This window comes from Tachypleus tridentatus, chromosome 13 (assembly GCF_004210375.1).
Source record: "Tachypleus tridentatus isolate NWPU-2018 chromosome 13, ASM421037v1, whole genome shotgun sequence".
In the NCBI taxonomy this organism is placed as follows: domain Eukaryota; kingdom Metazoa; phylum Arthropoda; class Merostomata; order Xiphosura; family Limulidae; genus Tachypleus; species Tachypleus tridentatus.
In genome coordinates, this window is record NC_134837.1 from 257,134,443 (window position 1) to 257,152,923 (window position 18,481).

General features: G+C 33.8%; 1 protein-coding gene across 1 annotated transcript in view; it reads left to right on the forward strand.

Moving 5' to 3' along the window:
* LOC143236525 (uncharacterized) overlaps positions 1 to 18,481 on the forward strand; it is a 55,564-nt gene that overhangs the window by 2,937 nt on the left and 34,146 nt on the right. Inside the window, exon 3 of the mRNA XM_076474824.1 lies at positions 11,266 to 11,391. Coding sequence (XP_076330939.1) covers positions 11,266 to 11,391 — 126 coding nt within the window. The remainder of the gene's footprint in view (positions 1 to 11,265; positions 11,392 to 18,481) is intronic.

Sequence of the window (18,481 nt, forward strand, 5' to 3'; positions counted from 1 at the left end):
TTGTTATTGGTGTTGATTAAATAGCCCTGGTAGAGGTTTGTATGCTGCTCAGAAACAAACAAACCCATAAAGTTTATTTTGTTTTCTGAATTTCTGTGCAAAGCTACACGTAAGGCCTCTTCTTCGCAGAGCTGTCCATAGTTTAGCACTGATAGACCGGAATATAGGGTTTCCATAGTTTAGCACTGATAGACCGGAATGTAGGGTTTCATTGTATAGTTCGGAAACTTCCATCTGAAGGTTCAAGGAAAGGATTATATAATTATGGAAAGGAAGTTGTGCCCAATTTAAATCCAGAAAGTTGAGATCTCAAATTGTTTGTCTGTTCTTAAGCACAAAGTTACACAACGGGCTATCTGTGTTGTGCCCTCCGTGGGTATCGAAATCTGGTTTTCAGCATCATACGCTGAGCCACTGTAGAGCTCGCTACAGGGGAAGATAAAAATTGTATAATGTGTAATGGAAAATGTCTCAAGTGGAAAAGGCCTAAACTTTCCGTTATGTAGCTGTGTTTAAAATATGATAAATGTCTCACTTTATTTCATTTTCCCCAGTGGCTCAGCAGCATGTCTGCGGACTTACAATGTTAACAACCAGGTTTCGACACCCGTGGTGGGCAGAGCACAGATAGCCCACTGTGTAGCTTTGTGCTTAATTCAACAAACAACAACAACGACTTATTTCATTTTCCGCCATGTTAACCCCTAGGCCACGTCAAGTCCTCTAAAGCTGCATTTTATTTCAATTGGTATACATGTTTATAGCTCACACACAACTTCAACGGGCGAAGTGTGTTGGTGGGGGGGGGGGGTGAGCAAAAGGTCGTAATTACGTGTCAGTCCGAGCATGCCAACCACAAGGCTACGTGAAGCTTTCTTAAGCCTTCTAAATAGACATTTTTTGTTAATTCACCGACATCTGAAACAAAATAATTAACAGCCACATGATCCAAAATCTATCGCTACTTCCTCCTCTCTCCAGTGGCGCAGTGGTACGTCTGCAGACTAACAAACGTTAGAAACCGGGTTGCCTAGCCCTGGTAGGCAGACCATAGATGGATAATTGTGTAGCTTTGCACTTAACTACAAGCAAACAAATTTATCGCTAATATATTTACATATACATTTTTGAAAATCCCAAGACTATATTGTATAAACACTATTAATCTGGTAATAATGTTATTTTAAAGTTAAGTTAGATTCGTTCTGTTATTATATTTTGAAAAAAAAACGAATCATTTTTATTAAGAAAAAATGAAAAGGTGATTTCGATTTAGTGACCTGCTCTACGGAAACAAGAAGGAAAATTATTATTTTATTAAAATATGCTTGTTATTCCTTTCAGTGTTTTTAAAATCAGAACCTATCTTGATGTTCAAGTTATTTCAATCTCTTTCAGCTTAACTTTGTTTGTTTGTTTTGAATTTCGCTCAAAGCTACTCGAGGGCTGTCTGTGCTAGCCGTCCCTAATTTAGCAGTGTAAGACTAGAGGGAAGGCAGCTAGTCATCACCACCCACCGCCAACTCTTGGGCTACTCTTTTACCAACGAATAGTGGGATTGACCGTCACATTATAACGCCCCCACGGCTGAAAGGGCGAACATATTGGTGTGCCCGGATTATGAGTCGAACGCCTTAACACGCTTGGTCATGCTGGGCCTTCAGCTTAGCAAGTTAAAGAACCATTAATGATTATTTACTATCTGTTTCGTGCAAAATAAATATGTGAATTTCAGGGAATAACGAGAAAAACATAGGTTAAATATTTTAAAAATTAAAATGACTAATAATTTATTTTGTAATTGTATAAATTGTTAGTTATGAATATCTTACAAGCCACACTTTTGAATATTTGAGCGTATCGTAAAAATAAAACTGTGAAACCTTATAACTAAACCTAGTGCTATCGAAAGGTAGAAATTTCTTTATCAGAGACAAACTGGGAAATTGCACCGTAAGCACTTAATCGATGTGTTTCGTGAGCGATATATATTATTATCAAAATATCTATTGTATGAATTACACATTTATGAGTTTCTCCCAGTTGCTGAACGATAAAAAATTGGATTTTATACCCGAGGTGGACACAGCACAAATAGTCCATTGTGTATCGTTGTGCTTAACTACAAACAAATAAAAAGCACATTGATGATATTTACACATGTAAAATATATTGAAATAGCTTAAACAAGATCAGCTTTTAAAAGTGCTACTACGAATCACATTATCGAAGCTTCCAATATTATGTTTTATTTATAAAGCATAATAATTAAGAAATCTTAGCTTGTTATAATTTATAAGGAAATATTTTATGGTTAGTGTACAATTAATTTTTCGAGCGCCATTTTGTTTAGGGTTACCGAATTACCTCCGGATACCTCGTGATTAGTAGAGCATTAATTTTCTGTCGGTTTCATCTTGTTGATCAATCTGACTTTTAGCTGTAATTGTGATAAAAATGGAGTATGATACTTTTTACAGCTGTGCTTCCATTTTATCTGGTTATTTATCTTTACACAACAATGATGTTTGTTCCAGTTTCTCGAAACGTGATAATGTTAATGCCGTTTTCCTTTGTACCAAGACGTAACCAAGTCTAACGTGAGAGTAATAGTTGTAAAGTTATGGCTATTTAAAGTTAAAGCATTCCACTAAGCAGTGTATTTTATAGCGATTTGCATGAAGAAGTTAGATTTGTTATCCTTTGCTTGATACCATCATGAAGAACCTTCCACATGCAGTGAACTGTGCTGAACAACAGAGTCCTCTATGGGGATAAAAAGAAAAGAAATATGCAAAGAACTTTTTTGGTTAATCTTAAGTTTTCATAAAGTTTAATAATAGAATCACAGCACATTACTCAAACAAGAAAATGTGAGACTAAAAATTTTAAAAACAAACATCGATTTTAAACTGTAAAATGTTACTGCAATGATATAATTAAATATATATTTTTCGCTTTCCTTGTGTCCATAGCAGGATAATGACAAAATTAGCAGTGGTGAAACCTTCTACAAGAGTGTCTGGGATGGCTGATATTCTTACAACAACACATGCACTGACTTGTTAGCACAACAGAGTGTAGGTGGCTTTGATCGGGGCCTAATAAATTTAGAGGCCCTCTTTGATGCGTAAGTCCACCTAACCCGATGTGACGTAAGCGCAGAGAGAGGGTAATAAAACTGGGGTTAAAGTCAAGGTCAAGACGCTGCCAAAGATAACTTTAGTTTTTACAGCATTTTTACCGCAGTGTGAATGCATTGAATCGTCTTGATGCAATATTCTGTCTGGCTGAGATATAGGAACAGATTTGAGGACATGTAATTCATAATATATTATTCTGAACAACATAATATGAGTTAGTCATTAAAACACAATAAAATGTATTCGATTTCGTGCTGGAAAAAAAACACTTTATTAGATGAAGGATTGACATCAAAACGTCACGTATTCTCCAACCAGTACGCTTCCGTTACTCCAGTTTTTCAAACACCCGTGTTCTTTGTAACAATAATAATGGAAGCTTATTTCTAAAAAAATCACCCATCTTGGACTATGCATTCCTTGGGACTCAGCGCATGAAACAAAACAAAAATTCAATATACTAAGAAACCAAATAAACACAACCATAAAACTATGCTCACCAGATAAAATTAACGATGAATTAGACAAAATAAAACAATACTTCATCAACATCAATAAGTTTCCTCCACAAACCGTAGAAAACATTATATGCACACACCTAGACAGAAAGCAAAATCAACCAACAAAATTAAATATACCCCACGATTTAAAAAATCACGAAACCATATACTGCTGCATACCATATGTTCCCGACATCAGCAGAAAAATAACCAACATTTAGCAAAAACTAGTAACAAAATATGACATTCCAGTTAATACCAAATTTATTCAAAAACCAGGCACAAAACTGAGGTCTATCCTATGGAAAAACTACACTGACAAACACCACACCAACATTATTTATAAAATACAATGTGATAACTGCCACGACTTCTATACTGGAGAAACAAGTAGAAAAATGGAAACCAGATTCAAAGAACATAAAAAGTCACCTTCACACGTTTTCAAACGCTGTAAATCAAATAAGCATAACATAACCATAGAAAACACTCAAATACTAAATAAAGAAACAAACATAAACAAATGCAAAATTAAAGAAGCCTTACTTATACAACAACTCAAGCCCAAAATAAACCAATAGTAAAGAACGCCTTTATACCTGTATTAATAAATATAATCAAACCTCTAAGCACGCCCTCTACATTCCTACACTCAGTTACACAACCCCCTTCAAATATGTGGTCAGCTATCGGTCAGTTATCACTTTCTTTCTTTGTAAACCTGACGATGAGCGAAGAAGGTCGAATCGTGGTTCGCTCCTCTACATAAAAATTTTCTCAACCCAAACATATATATTTCTAATTTCTCTGTTGGTTTACTCTGAACTGGAATTGTCAGACTTAAAAACTTGTCTCTAATATTAAATTATTGCTTACCAATAAGTTTATTTCTTGGTGGTTCAGTGTTGAGGTAGCAAACTTACGACGCAAAAAATCGGGTTTTGGTATCCGTGGTGTGGTCTGTGCTTCACGCTAAACAAACGACAACAAAAGAAATAACGTTAAATCGTTTTCTGTCAAACTTGTTACAGTTTCTATATTATCTTTAGTAAAGTACACGTTGCTTATGTATTCTTTAATAGTAAATAAACGATCTTTTAATTTATCTCTTTAGGGTTAGCTTAACCACTCATGAATGAAAATTCAATACCGGTTAATGAATATAACATTTTCTATTGAAGATAAAACACATATGCCTTATATTTAGTTTGAATTTCGCGCAAAACTACACGAGAGCCCTCTGCGCTAGCCGTACCTAATTTAGCAAGATAAGACTAAAGGTAAGACCATCCACCGCCAACTCTTGGGTTACTCTTTTACCAACGAATAGTGGGATTGACAATCACATTATAATGCCCCCAAGACTAAAAGGGCGAGCATGTTTGGTGTGACTCTCGACCCTTGGATTATGAGTCTAGTGCCTTAACAACCTGGCCATGCCAGGCCATATGTCTTTATAACGATGCATGTCCTGAATAGTGAAAAACACTGAATAATATTTTATGGCTAGGGTGATGGTGGTAACTCTTTCGACAACTTTATTATTTAATTAATAGTTATTTAATTGTTATATATAATTTTGTTTGTTAATATTAACATTAATTACGGGCTCTTTTTCGCTTCAATGTACTAATTTTTTATTTCTTTCTTTAGACGTGATTTTCGACGCTGTTGTAAAATTATTTATTTTGTTTCTAACTCTCTGTCCTGTTCTCTCATACTTACCTCACATTTTGTCCTGTTCTCTCATATTTACGTCACATTCTTGAATCTTTCTTCTTATGTTCTGGTCTCTTATGTTTTCTTGTCATGTCAGTGGTCTCACTTTTTTGACGTGTTTGGTTTATTATGATTGGCAGAAGTGTAGCTGTTTCAAAGTGATGTTCAGTCATGCTTGAAGTTAACAGCAGTATATAGAATTGTTTATCGACGTGTTTGGTTTATTATGATTGGCAGAAGTGTAGCTGTTTCAAAGTGATGTTCAGTCATGCTTGAAGTTAACAGCAGTATATAGAATTGTTTATCGACGTGTTTGGTTTATTATGATTGGCAGAAGTGTAGCTGTTTCAAAGTGATGTTCAGTCATGCTTGAAGTTAACAGCAGTATATAGAATTGTTTATCGACGTGTTTGGTTTATTATGATTGGCAGAAGTGTAGCTGTTTCAAAGTGATGTTCAGTCATGCTTGAAGTTAACAGCAGTATATAGAATTGTTTATCGACGTGTTTGGTTTATTATGATTGGCAGAAGTGTAGCTGTTTCAAAGTGATGTTCAGTCATGCTTGAAGTTAACAGCAGTATATAGAATTGTTTATCGACGTGTTTGGTTTATTATGATTGGCAGAAGTGTAGCTGTTTCAAAGTGATGTTCAGTCATGCTTGAAGTTAACAGCAGTATATAGAATTGTTTATGGATTTTTAAATTATAAAAAGTAAAATATTTTAGTAACACGAATTGTAATTGTTTTTATTTTTTGAAGGCTTACACGAGATTGTAAACTTAAAGAGAATTTTTTTACTTGGATTAACACTGTTTTGCATAATCTTTTGATAGTAATTAAAATTGGTTAATAATATAGCTTTATTTATTTTACTACACTAGGTACTGCTTTCTGGGTTAAATCTGTGTCAGTTAGTTCTGATTTATTTACTGAGTCTTAAAATAAACTTACCGTTTTGTTCTACTTTTCTTGTACTGTAATCGTAGATTTTTGTGAAATACGGGTTTTATAGTCTCTTTATGCTTCAGTTTCTTTACAAAATACAATTTTAATGGGCATTTTTTACTGAAATCATCAAAATATACATTTTTCCGACTCATCGGAGGGACTAGCGTTATAAATGGTTTATTGTGTTGTCACAAATGGTTGGCTTTCAAAATCAACCTAGTTTGTATTTCTTTATAAATTCACTCTGAATATCTTATTGTGCAACCTATATATGCATGTATGTACATATATATATTAATTCAATGTTTTAATTTAGATGCTAGTTAGAAGGCGCTAAGATCGAGCAATTTCGACTGATATCTAGATAAAGGTACATTGCTTATAAATAAGATAATCAGTGAAGCATTGAGTTAGTTCAGTGAAGTGTGTATTCAGAAGCTATTTAGTAGTGACTGAAAACTGAATAAAATATCGAGTGTATGAAAGATTGAGTGCTTGTTGATCGAGATATCAAGTGTAGACAATCTGTAAATTAAGGTTGTTATGAAACAAATAAATTTATGTTAAACGTTCCCGGTGTATTATTCTTTTAATAATTTCAAAGTTTATGTTTATTTTTTTAAACTGAGGCCTACAACTTGCGATAAAATAAACCTAATCTATAGTAAAGGATACTGAAAAAATTACTTAATTTTTTTTTTGTTATCTGTACTGGCCGCGCCATATTTTCACCAAATAATTTAAGAGAAATTATCCTACGAAAGTACACGTTACAATACTGATGTTGGAAGAAGGGTTATTTTGATGAACATAAAACAGAGCCTTTACTAAACGCCAACTTGTAATTGACAACAACCCGATCACGAAGCGAAACTGAAACCGTATTAAAAGTGATGAAACATTTGAGATAAGATAAAGAACGAGCCAGCCAGAAAATTAAAATATAATTAAGGATAAAGAAACCGAAAATTAAAAGAAGACCGATAAGAAATTTGGAATATGATCAAGAAGTGAAAGACATAAAAAGAAAGTAAACGTGATTGAATACAAATCGATGAAGCTAATGGACATGTACAAAGATATTACAACAACACATCTGTAGAAATATAGAGAGATTAAAATGATAAAGTCGAAGAAGTATACAAATAAATCAGTGACAGAATAATCAAAATATGAAAAAAGGTAAATGCAATTATCAAACCAACCACACATCTTTACGCATCTGCTCAATAATTCTTACCTAAACACCAATTGCTTAAAAAATTGAAGAGAACAACACAACTGGTCTTTACTTAAGATTACCACTTCTGTGTCCGCTGTTACTGCAGGACCTTCTTGGACTACTACATCCAGTTTTAGAACTTAGGAGGTTGACTCAATAATATCATCTGGTTGACAAATCAATGTGCTGTGATGGAAGGGTACCATGGGAGATATATGATCTTCAATTCAAAATAATTGCTATAGTTAATAGGTGGAATAGTGAATAACAGGATAGTCTTCCTGCTACCCTTTTAAAACAACAGTTTTAAGAGCAGCAAGTAACCTTCAACTATGGCAACTACCAAACACTGATAGGTGTCTCACCCTCCAGGTTCAGAATAACACATCATAAGGTAGCATTTGGCTAAAACATGCAAAATAAAGAAAACACCTTTAGACAAACTTGTAAAAGACTTGTCTCGTTGTCTTACCCAGACGCTCCCCGTGAAATGACGGATGTGTTGACACATGATTGACATATATAGACGTCATAAAAGATGAAGGAATGAGAATTGTGTTGAAGCAAAGCAGTAGTACATTCGTAAAGAAAGCTCTACAATTGGCGATGGAACAAATAAACCATCACAAACTTACTGGATCGTCATAACGAGTAATATTTATACATCAATTTACCCCTGGAAACAGTCCAGAATACCTGAAAAGATTAATTAGACAACTAGTTCACAGAACTGAGAAAATAAATAACAAGACTACGGATTTTCAAGTGTAACTTGAAAGAATATAATACCAGGAACTTTAGACAATGACCTCCCAAAAGATACCAGAAATAAGAAACTGTTAATGATGTGGAAGATCTGATCATTACGGCCAAGACTGCGAGGAATTAACAGCTGTTAATACAACAAAGAGACAACAATGAAAAGCCCAATCATATCAAAGGAACAACAACTTGATTTTTGACACACACACTGAATTCTCAATCACTACTCAATAAATACTTTACCGAACTAACTCAATGATTAACTGGTTCTCATATTTATAGACCATGCACCATTATTCAGATATTAACCGAAGCTTCTGTTCGGTTATGCGTTCTATGGCTAATACTTAAATTAAAAACATTAACATATATTTCACAACAATATATGTAATAAAACGCGAGGTGTTTTCGATACAATCCATATTCAGTCTCACACACTTTCTTCACATTTTATCCGGCGTGGCCAGGTGGTTGCAGGTTCGAATCCTGGTCGCACCAAACATTCTCACCCTTTCAGCCGTGGGGGCGTTATAATATTACGGTCAATCCCACTATTCGTTGGTAAAAGAGTAGCCCAAGAGTTGGCGGTAAGCCAGTCTTACACTGCTAAATTAGAGACGACTAGCGCAGATACCCCTTGTGTAGCTTTGCGCGAAATTAAAAAAAAAAATTCTTCCCATTTTATACTTGTCCACTAGTATCATTTGAAAGCTGATTTCTGAGAGGAAACATTTTTATTAATTTTAAGAAACTTGTCAACAAAACTGTCCAATGTTTAAACGGTTTAAGTCTTTTAAAACGTAGCTTTCTCTACTGGAATATCGCTGTGACAGTTAATAAAGTTCCTCAGTGAGTCAGTTGCCTGTAGCTTTACGGACTTCCAATGCTAAAATCCGGGGTTCAAGTCCCCGTGGTGGGTAGAGTGCAGGTAGCTTATCGTGTAATGTTGCGCTGAAATACAACAGCAATAATCGAACAAAATGTGTATTATTGTTATACGCGAGGCTGATGGTTAAGCCAGTTTACTTACAATTCAGGGTTCGAATCACCTCATCGAACAGGCTCTTCCTTTTACCCGAGGAGACGTTATCATCTCAGTATCCGTTCGTAAAAAAAAAAAAAAGTATCTAAAGATTTGGCAGTGAATATTGTTGACCAGTTGCCTTTCTTTTAGGGAGCCCCCAATGGCATAGCGTTATGTCTGTGAACTTATGATGCTAGAAACCGGGTTTCGATACCTATTGTGAGCAAAACAGAGATAGCCTATTGTGTAGCTTTGTACTTAATTCCAAACAAACAAACTGTCCACCTTGGTCAATCCAACCTCGGATTTTAGCGTCGTAGGTCCGTAAGTTTATCGCTGACCCACCGGAGACCTCGATAAGTATCTATTTTTATTAATGTGTATAAAACATTATTTAAATATCTATTTTATTAATGTGTATAAAAGATTATTTAAGTATCTATTTTATTAATGTGTATAAAAGATTATTTAAGTATCTATTTTTATTAACGTGTATAAAAGATTATTTAAGTATCTATTTTTATTAACGTGTATAAAACATCATTTAAGTATCTATTTTTATTAACGTGCATAAAACATTATTTAAGTATCTATTTTTATTAACGTGTATAAAACATTATTTAAGTATCTATTTTTATTAATGTGTATAAAACATTATTTAAGTATCTATTTTTATTAACGTGTATAAAACATTATTTAAGTATCTATTTTATTAATGTGTATAAAAGATTATTTAAGTATCTATTTTATTAACGTGTATAAAAGATTATTTAAGTATCTATTTTATTAACGTGTATAAAACATCATTTAAGTATCTATTTTATTAACGTGCATAAAACATTATTTAAGTATCTATTTTATTAACGTATAAAACATTATTTAAGTATCTATTTTTATTAATGTGTATAAAACATTATTTAAGTATCTATTTTTATTAACGTGTATAAAACATTATTTAAGTATCTATTTTTATTAATGTGTATAAAACATTATTTAAGTATCTATTTTTATTAACGTGTATAAAACATTATTTAAGTATCTATTTTTATTAACGTGTATAAAACATTATTTAAGTATCTGTTTTTATTAATGTGTATAAAACATTATTTAAGTATCTATTTTATTAACGTGTATAAAACATTATTTAAGTATCTATTTTTATTAATGTGTATAAAACATTATTTAAGTATCTATTTTTATTAATGTGTATAAAACATTATTTAAGTATCTATTTTTATTAATGTGTATAAAACATTATTTAAGTATCTATTTTATTAATGTGTATAAAACATTATTTAAGTATCTATTTTATTAATGTGTATAAAACATTATTTAAGTATCTATTTTTATTAACGTGTATAAAACATTATTTAAGTATCTATTTTATTAACGTGTATAAAACATTATTTAAGTATCTATTTTATTAATGTGTATAAAACATTATTTAAGTATCTATTTTATTAACGTGTATAAAACATTATTTAAGTATCTATTTTATTAATGTGTATAAAACATTATTTAAGTATCTATTTTATTAATGTGTATAAAACATTATTTAAGTATCTATTTTATTAATGTGTATAAAACATTATTTAAGTATCTATTTTATTAATGTGTATAAAACATTATTTAAGTATCTATTTTATTAATGTGTATAAAACATTATTTAAGTATCTATTTTATTAATGTGTATAAAACATTATTTAAGTATCTATTTTTATTAACGTGTATAAAACATCATTTAAGTATCTATTTTTATTAACGTGTATAAAACTATTTAAGTATCTATTTTTATTAATGTGTATAAAACATTATTTAAGTATCTATTTTTATTAATGTGTGTAAAACATTATTTAAGGGTTCACCGAAACACGTACCTCTTCCATACATGTTTTTTGTTAACTGTTGTCAATAAATTTCTTTCTAATGTTTCTATATATTACAGTTTTTACAGCCTCTAATCCATGTAATGAAGAAACGGAATTTACCTGCAGAAGTAATTCGACAATTTGTATTCCTCTGATTCTCCTGCGGAATGGTGAACCAGATTGTCCAGACAGATCAGACGAAGGTAAGAACACACTGATCACATGATTTACTAAGGTGTGCCCGGCATGGCCAAGTGATTAAGGCATTCGACTCGTAATCTGAGGGTCGCGAGTTCGAGTCCCCCTTACACCAAACATGCTCGCCCTTTCAGCCGTGGGGGCGTTACAATGTGACGGTCAACCCCACTATTCGTTGGTAAAACAGTAGCCCGAGAGTTGGCGATAGGTGGTGATGACTAACTTCCTTCCCTCTAGTCTAGTCTTACACTGGTAAAATAGGGACAGCTAGCGCAGATAGCTCTCGTGAAGCTTTGTGTGAAATTCAGAAACAAACATACACACACTAACTCGTTCTGCATGTGAAACAAACAAACACGTAATTTTAAGAAACTTTGAAAGACAATTATCAGAAGCTTTATTACCCGAGTAATTTCGAATGGTAGTCTTTTCTTCATCTGGTACAAACAAACTTAAGTGGTCCAAATACAGACACTGACTTATGATATGAGTATTACAGCGCGTGCAGACAATTTTGAAATGTGTCATGGTTGGTTGTCACCATACAATCAGTGTAACATTGTAAGACAACTTTAATTAATGTCATAAGAAAGTGCTTTTGGTTTTGCAAAAGTTTACGGTTTCATGTGAGGTCGAAGCGGCATGACTGTTTAAAAAAAACAGGTAAAGTTGAGCGATAAGGAAAGTCACGTAAGTTGCTCTAGTATTAACCTTGGTTCCACTGGTAACGTGTGCAAGGCCTGTCCCAGCTGAACGACACAGAAGTTCAGTGTGGGCCTAAAGGCAATGTTTGAAATTTACAAAATAGTCGTTCCTTCCAAATAAATGCAAATACGGACAAGAAATGCTAATCTATATGTCCTTCAACCAGGTTGTTCACTGTTGTGGGCGAGTACAATGATCTGCGGGAATTTTAACGTGGCATGAACAGCCTCGAAAATTCTGGTAGTCAAACAGAACAAAAGATTTTCTCTTTATTTGTAAAAGTCAAATTATTTAAGATAATCTGAGATTGTATTTTAAAATTATTATTACTTACGGAGATATTGGGAAGTAATGCAATATGTTATAATTATTCCATCACATGAGGTTTCGCAGAGTTAAAGTGTCAAAATAATTTTCCTATCAATATTAAAAAAATAAAACTGCCTTATTAAACAGGTAAATGTATGTGTTCTTTTTTCTGGGTGTACATATCATTTTGAAATTATACTTAAATGATTTTTTGCATATCCATAATTTTTAGAGAACTCTTAAAGTAAATTTAGGCTTCACAGAAGTTTTCAATTGTTCCTTAGTATATTGTAGTGCGTATTATCGGTCTCTACGATCGATTCAAATGTCTCTAATAGTATTTAAATATAAGCATTCTAAATATGTGTAAAAGTTGTCTTGTTATAGCGCCATCTATTGCAAGACGGTAAAACTTTCAATAATGGGGAATAATTTTTTTTTTTTCCAAGTGTATATGTAAATCCGGTTCAAACAAAATTAGCGAGTTATTCATATGAAAAAATATCCGGATGTGATTGCCTTAAATTTTATAAAACTATTGTCTTCATAAAATATTTAGTGCAATTAAACGATTTTGTTATCGCCCAATTAAATTGTTGCTGTGTATGTCATAAATCAACTAATATAAAAAGAAACAATTATTGAACACTAACGTGGCCTACAGTTTCGTTTATCATGATTAATTTGTACGCCCAGTTCCTACTGATGCATATTAATAGGGTAGAAGGTTATAATGTCATCAGCATGGAGGATGTTTAACTATAAGTTAGTTTGCAAGTTTAACTAAAGATGGCAAACGTGTTTCTGTATTTCGTACTAGCGTACGAACACTCACGACAACCGACAAATTGGGGTTTTGTGCTGTTCCAGACTAATAAAAATGCTTTTTTCTTTATTTTTCATCGTAATTGCTTTACCCATTTAAAACCACAGTTAAGCATCTAATTCGAGCATTATTTAAAATTAGCTTAGCATGGGTCATTAATTAACCTGCCAAGGCGAAGAACCGATATTCTGTGGTTCGCACTCTTTACAACTGGAAAAAAAAGTGTTTCGCATAGTGGGGTCGTGGGTGTATTATAAGAGTGTTGATTAAACCCTACTGTTCGGTGTGACAAACGCAGCATTTCAAAATTAGGAGTGGCTACTGTGTTACTTAAGGGATAATGGAATTGAATATCACATTATAATATTTCCACGGATGGAAAAACGAACATATTAGCTGACCAAGTGTTAAATCCGTAACTTGCAAAACTAGCACCCTAACCGCTGGACCGTGCCAAGCCAAATGTAAACTAATTTTTAGTACAGTTCATATATAAGATACAAAATATAATTATGCTTTTTTTTTAATGAATAATAGTTATCAAGTATTAAAACATTAGCGACATAAGGCAATGTAACAAAATGAATAATTTACTGGATTACCAGAGCGGTAGCCGTTTGTTATGCCAGTTTTACATGTCAACCAAATGCTTGTTTTATGTCTTATATCATACGCATAGAACAACAATTAGTAGCTAACGAACACTATTGTTTGTTAGTTCTCAGTGTAACAAAGCTTTACTTAACTGTAAGTTTCTTAAGTTTTCTGAATATTGTCATCTACCGACACTTATTTATAATAAAAACATTTTAAAATTAGCAGTTAAATAAAAGTACATTATACTTAGCAGATCAATCTTCTCTGCTCAGAAGATGTTCCCCGGTGAGTTAGCGGTAAGTTTACAACTATAAACTCCGAGATTCGATTTATCGCGGTGGACAGAAGTGCGATAACCCTTTATCTTTGAGCTGAAACCACTAATTCTCAGAAAGTGTAGAAAACCTTCGTACATTATTAAGTGAATTTTACCAAAATAAGGCGGCACTTTGTACTTTTCTCAAAGCTTTTAGAAAATAAATAAGTTTATTGATTGCTTGAAATTAAGCACAAATCTATACAATGGGCTATCTCTGGTCTGCCCATCATGGGTATCGAAACACATTTTCTAACAGTGTGAGTCTGCAGACTGGTGGGCAAATAATGTTTATTTTCATTCACGTTTTTATGCAATGCTTTGAAACTTCTTAAGTTGCTTTTGTTATTAGACTGGTTGGAAGCAAATCTCAGTTTGCTGTCTGACAGAACGTACAACAAGAACGGTGATTCGAATCTCCTCGTGCTAATTGAAGATTGACCTACATTAAACTAGTACCTACTGTTACATTACATCTGGCCTGGCATGGCCAGGTGGTTAAGGCACTAGACTCGTAATCCGAGAGTCCCGGGTTCGAATCTCCGTCACACCAAACATGCTCGCCCTTTAAGCCGTGACGGCGTTATAATGTTACGGTCAATCCCACTATTCGTTGGTAAAAGAGTAGCCCAGTTGGCGGTGGGTGCTGATGTCTAACTGCTTTCCTCTAATCTTACACTGCTAAATTAGGGACGGCTAGCGCAGATAGCTCTCATGTTGCTTTTTGCGAAATTCAAAACAAACAGATTACATCTACAACTAGTTTACTGAACACGTTAGAGTTTCTTTATCACTCTCACCAAAGTAAGCGACATGAAAAGAAGTCAATGATTTTGAGATCGATACCTTAAAGATCAAAGAGTCTCCAATCGAAACCAATCTTTTGACAATCTTAATTCTTTATGATACCCTACGATGAGCTCGAGGGCTTTATAAAGCTAAGATTCGGGTTTCGATACTTTTGAGGTGAACACAGAAATTCCTAGACGCCGGAAACGAGAAGGCCAACAGGTCTTTACTTCCCCTCTTTTCAAAATGTGAACCCATACCTCCATTTTAACAGCATGAAAGAGACAATTTTCGCATATTTCCGTTTTTGTATCGTCTATTGACAAGATGTAATTGCGCGGGTGGGAAATTTATTTATTTCCACAATCCGAATAAAAAAAATCAACAATAGGCTAAAATCTACAATTATGGCTAAACTTCAGATTTATTTTAAGTATTTCATTCATTGTAATTGTTAATAAAACTATGTCAAAAGAAAAATAAAATTTAAAATATAAATTTCAATATTGTTTGTTATTGAACATTTACGAGGATATATATTACACAATTTTTCAAAAGTTAATGTCACGACGTTACTGGTTTCTTTTGTGACGGAAACAAAATGCGATCGTGTGATGGACAACTAAGAATTGGTTTGTTTGTTTCTGAATTTCGCGCAAAGCTACACGAGGGCTCTCTGCGCTAGCCGTCCCTAATTTAGTACTGTAAGGCTACAGGGACGGCAGTTAGTCATCACTACCCACTTTCAACTCTTGGACTACTCTTTTATCAACGAATAGTGGGATTTGCCGTCACATCATAACGTTTTCATGGCTGAAAGGACGAACATGTTTGGTGTGATGGGGATTCGAACCCGCGACTCTCGGATTACGAGTCGAACGCCTTAATCCACTTGATCATCGCGGGCTTGAGACTTGGTTGAGATGTTTACTGAAGTAACAGCGACCACATTTTTTTTGGTACGAGCAATACACCTATACAAACAGATATTGAATGAAACATTGATTAACTGATTTTAAAGTTTTGTTATTTGTGACACGATCTGCCTGATTTACATTGACAAAGTTCAAGGTTACCTCTGAGTTTGTCACGTAATAAAGTTGTTGTTTTTTATTAGGATCCAGGACGATTTTAATTCTTACGATATATATATAGAGACAAGATGTCTTGTTTTTGCTTAGAAATAAATGACAATATACAATAACACTATTTAAATTATTTTATTTTCCATACTAATAAACCGAAATTTGCGAGTCGATTATTTCGATTTTTTCTCTCCAGATGTATATGGAATTCTCAAGTGGAAGTTATTTTGGACAAAGTTGAGTGTGTTTGTGTTGTTGTTTTGAATTAAGCACAAAGCTACACAATGGGTTATCTGTGATCTGCCCACCACGGGTATCGAAACCCGGTTTTTAGCGTTGTAAGTCCGCAGACATACCGCTGAGCCATTCTAGGGCGATTTGCAAGAAAGAAAGTAAGATTTACACCAGAGAACCCTAAAAATGTGTGTGTGTTTTCTTTTAGCAAAACCACATCGGGCTATCTGTTGAGCCCACCGAGGAGAATCGAACTCCTGATCTTAGCGTTGTAAATCCGTAGACTTACCGCTGTACTAGCGGGGGGCAGGACAAAGTTGAATGAAAATAACTTAGCTTTTTCAACTGTTAGATAATTTACGTTCTTATTTACAGCCTGAGGTATATGGCAACATCACTAAATCAGTCCTTCTAAAAAACACACACGATATTGTCTAGGTTGAAGTCGAAGACAATAGTTTTATGAAGGTATCATAGATAAGTGATCTTAGGTTTAATTACTGTGTTGATTTCTTTGGGAAATAACCTAGTTTATGTAGCAACTAACACTATGCTAATCTGAATATTGTTGTGTTCGTAGTGAGATGTCTGTACATATTCAGTCAAGTTTTGTACATAAAGTACAGTTAACACACATGTATCTGAAGCTAAGCTCATTTTGGGTCATTGACTGTGTAAGTTTCCTGTATAGCCTCAAAGGGGTCTCTGACACCACTGGTGTTGCTGTATAGTAAAAATAACTAATATCCAAGCACTTCCCTATATCACTTGTGAATGTAAGAGAAACACGTGACCTATTTATGTTGGTTAAAATCTGTTTAGGTCTCCATCTTTATTTGGGTTTATAACAAAATCATACCGATAATAACAAGTATAACAAAGACGTTTGTCCTGAAAACCACTTGTGAAAAACAAGGTAGAGATACGAAGTATACCACCACCAGTATGTAATCATGACTAGATTAGATAATAAAACCACCAGGATACCACCACCAGTATGTAATCATGACTAGATTAGATAATAAAACCACCAGGATACCACAACCAGTATGTTATCATGACTAGATTAGATAATAAAACCACCAGGATACCACCACCAGTATGTTATCATGACTAGATTAGATAATAAAACCGCCAGGATACCACCACAAGTATGTTATCATGACTAGATTAGATAATAAAACCACCAGGATACCACCACCAGTATGTTATCATGACTAGATTAGATAATAAAACCACCAGGATACCACCACCAGTATGTTATCATGACTAGATTAGATAATAAAACCGCCAGGATACCACCACCAGTATGTTATCATGACTAGATTAGATAATGAAACAACCACCAGGATACCACCACCAGTATGTAATCATGACTAGATTAGATAATAAAACCACCAGGATACCACCACCACTATGTTATCATGACTAGATTAGATAATAAAACCACCAGGATACCACCACCAGTATGTTATCATGACTAGATTAGATAATAAAACCGCCAGGATACCACCACCAGTATGTTATCATGACTAGATTAGATAATGAAGCAACCACCAGGATACCACCACCAGTATGTTATCATGACTAGATTAGATAATAAAACCACCAGGATACCACCACCAGTATGTTATCATGACTAGATTAGATAATAAAACCACCAGGATACCACCACCAGTATGTTATCATGACTAGATTAGATAATAAAACCGCCAGGATACCACCACCAGTATGTTATCATGACTAGATTAGATAATGAAACAACCACCAGGATACCACCACCAGTATGTAATCATGACTAGATTAGATAATAAAACCACCAGGATACCACCACCACTATGTTATCATGACTAGATTAGATAATAAAACCACCAGGATACCACCACCAGTATGTTATCATGACTAGATTAGATAATAAAACCACCAGGATACCACCACCAGTATGTAATCATGACTAGATTAGATAATAAAACCACCAGGATACCACCACCACTATGTTATCATGACTAGATTAGATAATAAAACCGCCAGGATACCACCACCAGTATGTTATCATGACTAGATTAGATAATGAAACAACCACCAGGATACCACCACCAGTATGTAATCATGACTAGATTAGATAATAAAACCACCAGGATACCACCAACACTATGTTATCATGACTAGATTAGATAATAAAACCACCAGGATACCACCACCAGTATGTTATCATGACTAGATTAGATAATAAA